Source organism: Chaetura pelagica, unplaced genomic scaffold (assembly GCF_000747805.2).
Source record: "Chaetura pelagica isolate M959 unplaced genomic scaffold, ChaPel_1.0 scaffold123, whole genome shotgun sequence".
NCBI lineage: Eukaryota > Metazoa > Chordata > Aves > Apodiformes > Apodidae > Chaetura > Chaetura pelagica.
This window is the reverse complement of record NW_009953295.1, coordinates 1,655,315-1,668,703: the sequence shown is the minus strand read 5'-3', so window position 1 is coordinate 1,668,703 and position 13,389 is coordinate 1,655,315. Positions and strand designations below refer to the sequence as shown.

General features: G+C 36.9%; 1 protein-coding gene across 1 annotated transcript in view; it reads left to right on the top strand.

The window, feature by feature from the left end:
* The window catches only part of TGFBRAP1 (transforming growth factor, beta receptor associated protein 1), a 30,429-nt gene extending 20,523 nt beyond the window's left edge, over window positions 1–9,906 (top strand). Inside the window, exons 5-11 of the mRNA XM_009997889.1 lie at window positions 1,255–1,596; window positions 2,911–2,968; window positions 4,263–4,406; window positions 5,430–5,576; window positions 7,133–7,292; window positions 8,422–8,855; window positions 9,718–9,906. Of these exons, the coding sequence (XP_009996191.1) occupies window positions 1,255–1,596; window positions 2,911–2,968; window positions 4,263–4,406; window positions 5,430–5,576; window positions 7,133–7,292; window positions 8,422–8,855; window positions 9,718–9,906 (1,474 nt within the window). The remainder of the gene's footprint in view (window positions 1–1,254; window positions 1,597–2,910; window positions 2,969–4,262; window positions 4,407–5,429; window positions 5,577–7,132; window positions 7,293–8,421; window positions 8,856–9,717) is intronic.
* Window positions 9,907–13,389: the final 3,483 nt, after the last annotated feature.

Sequence of the window (13,389 nt, the reverse complement as noted above, 5' to 3'; positions counted from 1 at the left end):
GAAAGGAAGAGCCTGCTTGTGAGGATCTTTCACACTTTATTGCCTGCAGAAATCTGCTGCTTTGTCTGCTTCCATTGTTATAATTTGTTTCTTTTTGGAATTCTTTCCAATCAAGATTGTGAAGGGAAACTGTTTCTCAGGTTGCTGATCACCAGATAGAGAAGAACTAGTTTCTGAAAGTTTTATTTGCAACAAAATAGTAACTAACCAGGGTTTCCTTTAGATAAATGTCAGTAATTTTTAATTCTTCATCAACAGTATCTCCTGCATTTCAGGGATGTTTGTCTTTCAAGATTAATTCTGAATAATGACTTTGACAGTGAAGTAAAATATAAATCCTTATTTCTTACTCGGCTTCTAAAGCAGAGAGTGAGAGGAGGAGTCATTCTAGCTGTGAAAACTGGGGAATTGTTTGCCATGTGTGAAAAAGCATCTTGTTCTATTGTTCTGTCGCAACATGCATTCTTCAAGTGCTTGAGGAGTGTATCCAATCTAGGCTGAAAGAGAAGTCATGTGTGACATATCTATGCTACAGCTGGCACCTGCATAAGGTGTAGATGTCCTTCATAGGTGAAGCCACTCCACAGTATCTGACATAGAATAAACTGCTACTTACTGATTAGACAGATGCATAATCTACAATATCCACAGATCATTTTCAGAACACCTTTAAGAAGTGAGCCAGAGGCGGAATCTGGTGCATTTCAGGATTGGGAAAAAATGTTTTCATCATCCAACACATGTTCTGAAAGCTTTTCTAGAGGAGGCTGCTGTTTTGTACAGATTTATGCTTGCACAGTCTTTATGGCTTGGCTGAAGGGGTTCGCTCTTTCCACATTTTTTTGCCTTTATCGGAAGACTAGCTCACATAATGCATGGGTGAAGTCTAGGACAGTCCTAGGAACTGCACTAAAGCTATTCAGATGATTTACTTTTTTTATCTATCCCACAGAACATTTGTGGCATATCAAAAGCAAAAGGCCTGACCAGTCTCTGAATTCTCAGAGCTTTCAATGTCTAGAAAAGGAAGAAGAATTATAAAGAAGTTTGGATAGAAATAGCAAAAATAATTCCAAATTTGTTCTGAGTGTGTTTTCTCCAGCATAGAAGGGAATAATTTTCAGAAACTGACCAACCTGTTAGTGTCCTGACTCTAAGCATATGTGAGCACACATTCCCAGTACGTTACTTTTTTGTGCCTATGTATACTTTTTCTTTCTTTTTGCTTCATCTAGTTTGACACTGTAATTGCAGAAGCGGCCAGCTTGATGTCCGGGAGCTGATCTCTCTCTACCCCTTCCTGTTGCCTACTTCCTCTTCATTTATACGGTCTCATCCCCCTCTGCATGAGTACGCGGACCTAAACCAGCTGACCCAAGGGGACCAGGAGAAGATGACAAAATGCAAACGATTCCTCATGAGTTACTTGAATGAAGTCCGCAGCACTGAGGTGGCAAATGGCTACAAGGAAGATATCGACACAGCATTGCTCAAGCTATATGCAGAGGCAAATCATGAAAGCCTGCTGGATCTGCTAGTTTCAGAGAACTTTTGTCTCTTAACAGATAGTGCTGCCTGGCTTGAAAAGCACAAAAAGTGAGTGGATTATGAGTATTTTACCTTGGAGATCAGAGAGAGGATTGTCTTAAATGCTTCTAGAGCGATGTGTTCCAGTCCTTACAGTTTTTGTGCCTTCAGGTCAAAAAGACAGCTTGGCCTGACTTGGCAGCATTTTAAAATGTTGGTGGAAAGGTATTAATTGATAGACTGAGGTGAAGGAAATACTTTGTTTTATAGAGAGTAAATAGAGAGTTCTCCCTTTCTTTCTTCATCCAATAAAAAATAAGGGATTGGTACTGATGTAGAGGGGAAAAAAGTGTTTTGTTTGCCCTTGTGGCAACGTGAGAGTCAAATGGATGGAGTGGTGGTACATGAACAGAATAAAAAGATGCCTTAAAGCATGGATTACCTTAGGCAGAAGCTATTAACTGTCTAGTGGCTTTAAAACTGTAGTTTCTTATTCAGGAAAAGAGATCTTACTTTTGAATTGCATACTTTCTGGGCTCCCACTGATTCACCAAAAGGAGATTGCTTAAGATGACTGCAAATGACTTCAATTTGAAAATACCAGCAGGTGGAGAATTGACTGTCATTAAGCGGAGAACACCAGATAGTAAATGTGTAAAATGCAAGCACCAATTGTAGGTAGTGTCTCTGTTTTGGATTTAATTTTTAATCTTTAAATTGTGTGGTGTAGTAGTAGCAACTTCTGTGGTGAGGAGGAGTCTAATTGTGGGTAGCTATAGAGTAATTTAATTTATTTCAAGGGTTTTGTTAAATCCTCCTGGTAAGTTTGTGTGCCAAGTTTTTTTGCAAACATTGTTCTGTGAGAACAGCCTTTAGAGAATTCTAGCTGTATTTTTATTACAGCACACACAAAAAAACTGTAGTGGTACTGTACAAAGCTGTTCCTTGCCTGCCTTGGTGTCATGCTGCACTAAAAAAAAATGTTTCTGATAGTAAAACAGTTTTAAGTAAAAGCATCATAAAAATTTGATTTTACAACACCTGATTGACTATTGGAGGAATATTTATTATTTGGAGCTGAGTCTTAAGTTTTTATATAAGAATCAAAGAACGGCAGGAGAATCATCTCTAATTTGACACAATTTAAGTTGGAGCTGATAACTAGAAACTGCCTTAGAGACAGGAGAGACAGACATTTCTAGGACAGAAATTCTCTCCTTTCTGTGTGAAAACGAGCTTACAGAGCTTACACTTTCTTGCTACACTTGTTAATGTGTAGGTATAGCTGTGTACATGTCACTAAATTACATTTTATGCTAATCAGACAGAACCAAATTGATAAGAAAGATCAAGCTGTTAAAATATTTTTTTCTTTCTATATAGGTATTTTGCCCTTGGTCTCCTGTATCACTACAATGGTCAGGATGCAGCAGCACTTCAGGTTAGAATAAAGCTTTTAGTGTCATCTGTAAACCATGCCAAAATACCAGTTTAACTCTGAAATAAAAATCTGAGGTGCTAATATATGTGTTTGACAAATAACAGTGTGTATATATGGGAAATTTATGCTAAAAGTTCCTTGGATAAATTAGTGTGCTAAATTTGAAGAACCTGAAGAGCTTACTGAGGATAACAGCTATTTAGATGCTCGTATGTTATTTTTTAAGCAAAACTGTGCATGCCAGAACATATGTTTGTACTCTTAGAAGATGGGCAGAAGAGCTAAAACAATCAATAGATCACTTAGAAACATGTCTGTGGGACTTGAGGAACATACCCTATGCTGATTAGTCTGTATACACAGCAGAGCAACATTGTGATCTTATGGCAGATGCTGACAGCAACTAAGAGTTTATTTCCTTATCTAATGATGGACAATGAACACTTTCTGCAAGATCTGTGGCTTTCAGCTGGGCTACTAATCCCTTTGGGGGGACCCCTTTTGCTGTCCTTAAGACTAGCAGTGGTCTGTCTGCAAAACTGCACCTACAAAAACTAATATGCTCTTGCTTGATGAATAATATATATGTCTCAGACCATATCCAATACCTGGAGTAGTTTGCCTCACTGTGTCGCTTTTTGAGTGTGTTAATCACAGTAACACTGAGTGAATTCAAGTCTGTTACGTAAACAGCAAACGAGCAGCAAACGAGTAAGGACAAAAAACCACTACGTACTTTGTCAGTTGCAAGGTATTTTTCTTTATATTTCAAGGAACAAGGTGCATTGCTAAACTGGTCTGCTAGATGTGGCACTTTTAAATTCCAATTACAATATATATATAAATAATTTCACACAGTACTTAAAGTTCTCCAGTCAAAATGAAAGTAAAAAAAAAAAAAATCAGCTTTTCCTCTAAATTGTATCATCTGCCTGAAATGTTGCATTCACTGAACACATGAAAAGTGTACCACACATTGGAGAAAGGGACTTTTATGGATAACTTTCTTGGAGATTAGTGTACCTCCTCCTGAAGTACTCAGATTAATCACTCTCAGAATGAGAACCCACATGATACAGGGTCTGAATTAGTTGAATATGGCAGGTCCAAGTAAAGCCTGTTATGGAGGGGAGACATACATTTAGTGACCAATGAGGTTGGTGTTCCTTGGAGCTCTTCCTAATTCCACAACTACCAGTAGCTAATACTAAGTGTAGTAGTAGCTGATGTAAATTTTGAGCTGGAAGAACTAGCACATGTTTTAAGCACTTTAATCTGTGTGTTTTCCTTGCAGTTATGGGTGAAAATAGTTGATGGAGACATTCAAGATTCTACACGTTCAGATCTCTATGAATATATAGTAGACTTTCTTACATTCTGCTCTGACCAAGATCTAGTGTGGAAATATTCTGAGTGGGTTTTACAAAAAAATGAAGAGGTTTGTGATTGGTGTATTTTTCACAGAAATTCATAAATATTAAGTGTTTCACTGCAGTGGTGTTTGGGTGGTGGTGTTCCATCTTGATAAGTAATTGAACCTTTTTTTCAGAATATTTAATGCCAGTTAAATAGTGATCAACAGAATAAAGGTTTCCTGTTTCTTCTAGGTCTCTTTGTTAACAAGTGGTAACAATAATTGCCTCTTTCTTCTGAAAACAAAAATTTAGGTCATTCTCTACAATACAGCATGTCTTCTGTTTTTCTTCATACTAAGGAATGTGATTTTCAGATCTTACCAAAAAAAACCAAAAAAAATCATCATGTAACAGGTTAGGTGTTGCTGCTGTTCCTTTTTTAAAAGGATTCCAGGGATGAGTAATATCTACGTACACTAGGATGTGACACAAATAGCTGTCATTCAAGACAAAACCTCATTGCTATAAGAGTTAACTTAATCTACCAAAATTTTTAAAAAGATAAAATTTGTAACATCCATTAGCATGGTGTGCTGTTAAAGGGGATGCTTGGTGGTATATCAAACAGTTTCTGCTGTTGGAACTTGTCACTGCCTAATTTTTATTAATTTAAAGCTCATTTATTACATGAAACAACATATTCCTAAATCTTTGTTTTGGTCATTATAGAAGTGTCTTGCTCCATATATGTTATCATATTTGATAAGGCTGTAAACATTCTGGTCTCTAATTTACACTTTCTTGCTACAAAGGCTGAAGTTTTTTCTGCTGTTAGGCAGATCTGTTTGCTTATTTTTGTGATTGTTGGAGGTTGTGTCCAATGCAAGGTTTATAGGCTGGACCAGGAATTGAGTTAATGGGGATAGGACTGAGTGAGGTCACAATAAGAACAATAAGTAGTGTAAACTTGGTGATGTTGAGTCAGGCTTTTGTGTTATTTTTCTGAATAATGTGATAACTAATATGATAGTGCTATTAAATAAGTATGAAATATAAGTCATAGGATGGTTGCCCCTGAGTTCTTAAATGCAATTAACTCTTTCTAGGTTGGTGTACAGATTTTCACTAAAAGGCCTTTGGAACAACAGGAGAAAAACAACATTAATCCAGATGATATAATCAGTTGCCTTAACAAATATCCTAAAGCACGTGTTAAATATCTAGAACATCTGGTATTGGAAAGAAAAATAGAGGTGAGTCCTACAAGAATACTAAAAATAGGCTTAGTATTCAGAATGCAGATTGTGATGAACAACTTTGAAAAAAGCCACTCTAAAAGAAATAAACGTAATTTGAAGGCTTTCAGATGTACTCAGAGTAGAGTACAAGTGGGTTTAAGATTAAAGGGGAACATGAGGAGCAGATATCTGCGTTATTTTTAACTTTTCAGTTCTCATGATGGCAAGACAGTTGCTTACCTCGCTGTGGAGGTCTGGTTTGTTTTTTTGCTTTTACATCTGAGTATTGTATGCCTTTCTGTTTCACCTATAAGGCTTAAATCTCCCATCTGGTTTGATCATAAAAAAACAGTGGATCAACTGCTAATCCCATTGCATTGTGGCAGCAATACACTAAAATTGCTAGTTCAGTTTTACAAGTAGGTATGTTTTATTCTGTCCTCTGGAGAGATTCAGCAATTAGTGATAGAATTAAACCATGCACCTCTCACTGTAGAATTCCAAACCACTCTTTAATGTCCAAAAGATGTGTTCACAAGTTGTAAGTGATAGTATATTCTGCCTTTGGATTTTTAAGCACAGTACAGAAGGAGCCAAACATTATGCTACTTGTTACGAGATATTTTAAGCACAGGAGAATTTACTTGCAAATAACTCAAGGAAATGAACATTGATAGAACTCAGCCAAATTTATGATCACTTCACTAGTTTATGTTCTTCAAATATACATGCTAGATCAATGGTGTCCTTCTGTCACTATTGTAAATACATTAAGGTGTGTGATACCATAATGGATGAATGTACTCGTTTTCTAATGTAACGAGTATTTTCAGACCAACTTCTTGAGTTAAACATAGTGACTTGTAGAATATTTGTAACAAAAATAATTTCTAAATAGATCTACCTGCTAGTAAAGGCTGGGTTATTAATTGATTCAGGTCATTAGAAAGTACTAGGTTGTTGTGAATGCTTTAGTGAGAATGTTTCAGCCACTATCAACTTGTTTTGGTGAATATTGGGTAATGGAAAACACAAAAAGCATTGTGCTTTCAGACTGCTTGTCTCCCTCTGGTGGCTTTCTCAGATTTTGCTGCAGAAATAGAAAAGGTCAAAGAATGTACCTGAATATGAGGAGGAATTAATTAGATCATAATTACTCTTTTTGCAAGGGAAACAAAAGGAAAAGACACACTGGAGTTCATACTTAAAGCAGAGAGACCTGCTTTACTGCATTGGTATTCATTAGGTCAACTTCTGAAAGGAACTATGAAAGCTATTTATAGGGTTTGTTTCTTTAAGGTGAATATGGGTTTAGGAGTAAGATGTTTTATAATTCCCTTTTGGAAATACCAGTATTAATTAAATAGAGAATCCCATAGTAAAGATATAGTGTATTTTAAGAAGCTGATCTGAATGAGTTGTGTAATCAGCATGAAAAAAAGACTGATAAATTCAAATTAAATAAATTAAACCACATTTCTATGTAACTGTGTAAATATTCATTACTGTTATTGGTGGGGAGAAGGGGTTGTCTTTGTACCCTGAGCTAACATTGTTCTTTTTGTTTGTAGAAAGAGAAGTACCATACTCATCTAGCTGTCTTGTACTTGGAGGCAATACTTCAACTAAAATCTGTGGCCACAGATAATTGTACAGAAACAACTGAACTTCTGTTTAAACTACGAAGTCTTCTTCAAAAATCTGATCTTTATAGAAAACACTTCATTTTAGGTAAGGTGCATTTTGTCTATTACAAATGCTGAATGTCCATTCTAGCAGAAAGCAAAGTCCAAGTCCTCATAAGGACAGAAAACTAAAAAGATCTGAGGTTTCTGGGTGCATTTGATCAATAGGCTTACCTGCTGTATTTCTGACAGACACAAGTTAATTTAAAAAAGGGGAATGACTTTTTATTGTACTGGGAGATGTGAAATGTTTTTTTGAAATTCAGTGGAAAAATCCAGTGGGTGTGGGAATAAAATAGCAGAGTAGCAACTTAAATAATTTAACAGTGTTTAACATCCCGTTTACAGTCTGAGAAACCTTATATGACAGATAACATACAAATATAATAAAGTCATTGCAGCTGTTGCTCCTTTTCACCTTTTGATATTTAGACAAATTTTTAAGAGCAGGAGATGGATTATTTTCATGAAATCTGTGTACTCAAAACATGGGATTTCTTATATGACAATTCTTACCATACATAAAGGTGAGATCCAGGCATGCTAGCATGTTCCTCCTTAATAACCAAAATAGTTTTTGGGGAAATACATTGTATTCCCATACCTTTCACAGAGACCGATGCAAATTCTTTATCACCTTTACAGTAAGTAGAGCATTTTCTACTTCATCTTGAAATGCCAGAAGAACTTCCTGTTCCTTATGCCTGTCACTGACACTTAATTTTAAACTGTCAGACTGGATTAAGGGTTTGTAGTAACCTTTTCTTGGAGAAATACTATTTGATCTTTATATGGACTTTAAACTATTCTGTACATTTCTATAACATTGGGAGAAGCAAAGGTTAAAAATATTGCAGCTTCATCTTGCAGTTTCCCATACGTGTTAGCAGTGTGCACAGAAATGTGCAAGACTGGCCTGCTGGAATTTAAAGAAAGCCAGTGATGCTGGTTTATCACCTGTTGTTTAGTAATTTGTTTTCCCCATACTTTGTGGTGCTCTTCTATTAGAGATGTGTTTCCATACATCTAGGCATTCTTGCACTTGGAAACATCTTTCTAGCTGCCAGCATCCTGGCAAAAATAGCAGGAGTTGAGTTATGTGGGCTTGTTTGTCTGGGAGACAGAATAGTCGTCTCCTCCACTGAGTAAGTATTGTCTTGCTTCTCTTTTAACAGACAAAATCCAGGGCACAGACCTTCATATGGAAAGTGCAATTTTATATGGGAAACTAGAAGAACACGAGAAGGCTTTGTATATCCTTGTCCACGAGTTAAAGGACTTCCATGCTGCTGAAGAATACTGTCTCTGGAACTCTGAGAGCAGAGATGTGCAGTACAGACGGCGGCTTTTCCATATGCTGCTGACAGTATATCTAAGTCCAGGCACTTCGGATTGTGCACTAGCCATGGCTGCTGTGGATCTCTTGAACAACCATGCTGCTGAATTTGATGCAGCTCTGGTTTTGCAGCTGGTGCCTGACAGCTGGTCAGTGCAGCTCCTCTCCCCTTTCCTGGCTGGAGCAGTGAGGCAAAGCATTCATACAAAAAGAATGACTCAGGCTGCGCTTGGGTTAGCACAAGCTGAAAACTTAATCTACAAACACGAGAAGGTACGTTGGGTTTGTTGGTTGTTTTTTTAGAGGCACTTTGAAGCTTTAAAATCAAGTCCTTTGATATATAATAATCAGAAGAAGTTTAAAGAATTAGGACAAAGTTTCTTTATGTCCTTGGCAGTTTTACTTGCTGTATTTGGGTTTTTTTGCAATGACTGCTAGACTCAACTATATGGTTTCTCTGTAAAACAAAAGGGGAGGGTGAAGGTCTTGAAATAGGAACAACTTTGCTGAACTTCTGGGCCCAATGGAAGTAAATTTGGAATTCATACATTCATGAAGTTCTTATAGAAGCTTTAACAAATGTGAGTTAGCAGTTTTTCACCAGGTTTGAAACCTGTCAGAATTGGCAAAAAAGTTTACCCTGCACTTAGTATTAACTGAAGCTTGTTAGTATCTTTTGTTAGTGGTAAATGCACCTGTGCAACTTTCTTCTGTTCCTAGCTAGAGCTGTGTTGCTCAAAGCTCCCATCAGATTCTTAAGTTTAGTTCTAACAATGTTGCATCTAGTAGAATCTGCCTGGAGTAAAAATGCATCAGTGCTCATTTTGCTGTGAAGTTGTCCTGTGACATTGTTCAGGAAATTGCATCAGGTTTTCATCTGCATTAAATGCGTGAGTGCTTTTCTTTATTTAAAAAAGACAAAAAAATAAATAAATTAAAAAGCAGTGCTTGAAGCATAAAAATGAATGAGTGTGAATTCGGAAGTAGAATTCAAAGTAAACAGTTCAAGCTGGCTTTTCCTACCACCTCTGTAATTGACCAGGTTTGTCCATTTGGTACAGCTGAAATTATATGCCTTGTAATGTCCCTTTGTTTCTTGCTAGATTCATGTTTGGATTTTTTTCCTTCTCTTTAGGTTAAACAAAAAGGAGCCCCAATTCTTCTTTCAGACAAGAAGGTCTGTCAGGTGTGCCAAAATCCTTTCTGCGAGCCTGTATTTGTAAGATACCCAAATGGGGGTCTGGTCCACACACACTGTGCTGCAAACAGACATCTGAATTCCAACATGACTCATCACTTTTCTAGCTCCAGCAATCAGACTTGAAACATGTTCTGGTCCCACTCACAGGTTCCCATGACTTATACCCCATTGAAAGTGGGCTGAAAAAAGGAACAAAGTGCAGCTACTTTAGGAATAAATCAAGAACAACTACTAGTATTTTTGTTAATGGGAAGGCTTCCAGTCAATATGTAATATTGCCACTTATCTCTTTGATTTCTAATGAATGTAGATAGAAAATTCACTACCAGAAATGAAGAAGTGCAAATATAGGCTCTTCTGTATATAGTAATAAACAGAAAATGAGCCTTTTCTTCACAGTAAGGATGAATGTTATGGACACAAAGCAAACAGTTATTTTAAGAAATGTCACTTTGCACTGAATATGGTGTTGATGAATTTGTAGACGTGGAGATGGCATCTGTTGGAGTCCTCAGAACAAGACTGACATCGTGCAGCTTACTATCAAGACAAAAATGTGCATTGGTTATAATGTTTGCTGCAGCATGTCCTCTTTTGGGCTGGATTCTCTTCCCCAGGATCACATTATGAACTTGATTTTTGCTCCACAAATTGTTTGCTTTTGATGCACTTTTTATTACTTCCTCCCCCCTCCTCTGCTATATAGAATTTAAATGTAAGCACTGGTCCGTTAGGTTTCTACTCCTACAGTTACAGGAATAAACTGAGTGGAAACTGATATCCTCAGTCACACAGCTGTACTTGGAAGAAAAACAGTTGGATTGTCTGGTCAGACTGTAGTCACTTTTATATGGGGGAAGAGACCTTAACTTTAATATTGATTTATTTATTAATATGCAAATATATTGTACATACAGTTGAATGAATTGATCTTATATCATTCTAGAGTTTCTTTGGAGGGTAAGGATGTAGCTGATACATAAGTGTACAGGTTATGTGCTAAATATTTGCTATAATGTAACTTAGGGCAGATTGGAACTCCACGAGAATAAAGAATAGGTTTTAGTACTTGTTGGGTGACTTTGTGCAATTAAAATCACAAAAAGAACTTATAGTTGGGAAGAAATCTACAAAGGTGCACTACAAGGGTACTGTATGTGTTATATTCTACAAAACATTCAGTAAACTAAGGTTTTTCAAATAACAACAAAAAGCCCTTTACTGAACTACCCAGAGAAGTACCCAGATTGCTATTCAACCAATTTGAAGCAATCAGTCTAAAAGAAGCAGCTTCCCACAAGACATGGTCAGAAGTGACAACTTGAAATAAAACTTAAATATTTTTAACTCAAAGCATTTCTTTTGATTCTGTAAAGCTCTAATAAATACCAAGGTTATTGACCAGAGTGCAACTGAGTTAGTGCACTGCTCGCTGGTCCAGCGTTCCAAATCAGAGTGGAGACTCTCAGCAAAATGGGGTGTCTGTGTGGTGTCTTCTAGATGCAGTCTAGGCAGAGGTCTCCTGTTAGGGAAAGGTTGGCTTACAAAAGAGCAATGTAAGCATAGTGCTGCCTCTGGGAAGGGGCAACCAGACTACATCCAGGGGAAAAAAAAAACCTACGTCTTTGTCTTTGAAGCAGAAAGACCTTTGGATCTTTTCTGAGTTTGAAATCAGAAAAGTATAGGTGTTGCTTTGGGTTTTAAAAAACAAATAAAACCCAAGTAAGGAGTTTTGTAGCACTTTCTACTAAGAAGCTAGCCATGTTTAGTGAAAGGCACCTTCAAAAAAGACAAATTGTGGGCATTTCTGTCTTAATTCTGATGTGAGTCATTCTGCTGTGTTGCACTGGCATGAGCAGATTCTTCTGTAGCTTGTATTCATGGTTTTCAAATATTGTTTATACAACTGGGAATAACAACATTGAAAAAATTGTAGTACCCTGTCCTCCAGATATTTGCTGATAGGAAATGATGAATTCTGATAATATATATGCTGATAATCTTTTTGTGTACAGTAGCATGTGATTCCTAAGAAATACTTTGATGCCAACATCCTCAGTGTGCTTTGTTCCGATCTAATGAGGAGGTAACAAATGCCGCTTTCCATGATTAAGACTAGTTCTGGCCACTGGGTAGTGATTAACTTACTCTTGTGAACTAGTGTTGCAGTGGAACAGAGATCATGCCATTCCAGACTACAAGGAAGTTATTTATTGTTATTGCATGAAAAGGTATGACTTTAAAGGATTAAACTATTCTTCATTAATATTTGGTATTTTTTTCAGATTTGTACTTTGGCTAAAATGCAGCAGTAATAGTAATTGTACACACAGCAAAACATAAATGCAAGGTAGCATATTTGCAATCATAGATGACTAAAAGAGTGGTTAATGTTTAAGTTTGGGGGGGTCTAGCTCTTTTTAGCCCCCAGAAATGTGGAATGGAAAAAATATTGACATTTGATTCATACATTGTTACCTGTTTCTGTGTTTAATTTTATACTAGAACTCATTTGGCTGAATTAATATTGAAGTCCCACGATAACAAAGAGAAAAAGCAAAAAAACCAAAACAAACCCATTGTGAGCCAAGAGCTCAGCAGGGAGGTGGCAGGTGGAGGATGTGTGTGAATTCCGCTTGAGCAACTGGGATATACTCAACCAGAGGAAATGACAGCCTCCATCAGAGAGGTGCGTGGTATTTGTACCACCAGGAAATTTATGAGAGCTCTGCATTCAAATTCCCTTAGGTAGAAGGCAGCTACAACACCTCTTGGGTAAGAGAACTTCATGTTGGAGAACCTGAGTTCCTCCTTCTGTTTTGTCACTCTCAATTTGCTCATCCTTGTTTGGTATATCTGAAGTCCTGGGACAGCATTGCTGCTGGGGTAGGTTCTTCTGGTGTGGCTGCAGCAGCAAAGAGGGAGGTAATCAGGTTTTCAATTGCTGAGTGGATACATGAAGGAGGAGAGGCAGGAATGAGGAGTATTTCTTTGACCGTCCTTCCAGTTTGGAAATTAAATGGGTTCTGAGACTTTAAGCTTGATACAATCTTTTTCTCTCCATTTAGGGGTTATGGAGGGAGGACATTATCGGAATATTCCTTCTTAATTTAGCTCTTGCTAAATTTGTGTTTGTAATGAATCTTCTTTTTTTTTTCCCAGTCAGTCTCCTCCAATTTTTGTATGTGTGAAAACCAAAGCCAAAGTGCTGATTTTTTTTTTTTTTTATGTGACAGTATGTAATTCAGGACATAATAAATTAGATTAATCTCTCACGTGGATGCAGATACTGAGACACATTTGTTTAACATGTAGCTTCTGTTGCAGCTCTGACTTTTTTTACAATTGCTGATACATACAAAAAGCTTTTCTAATCTTTCATATCTCCACACTTCCTCACATAAAAATTACCTGTGACGTGTATATGTCTTCATACGCACATTAAAAAAGGAGGAAAAATACTAATGAGAAAAAAATGCACGGAATCTGGCACTCTGCTTGAAATAAGATTAATGGCTGTATATTTATGAGAGAAAATTTCAATTAGTTCTTCATGTCTATGATTTAAATGAGTAAGTTATCACATTGATTATATCGCAAGAATTC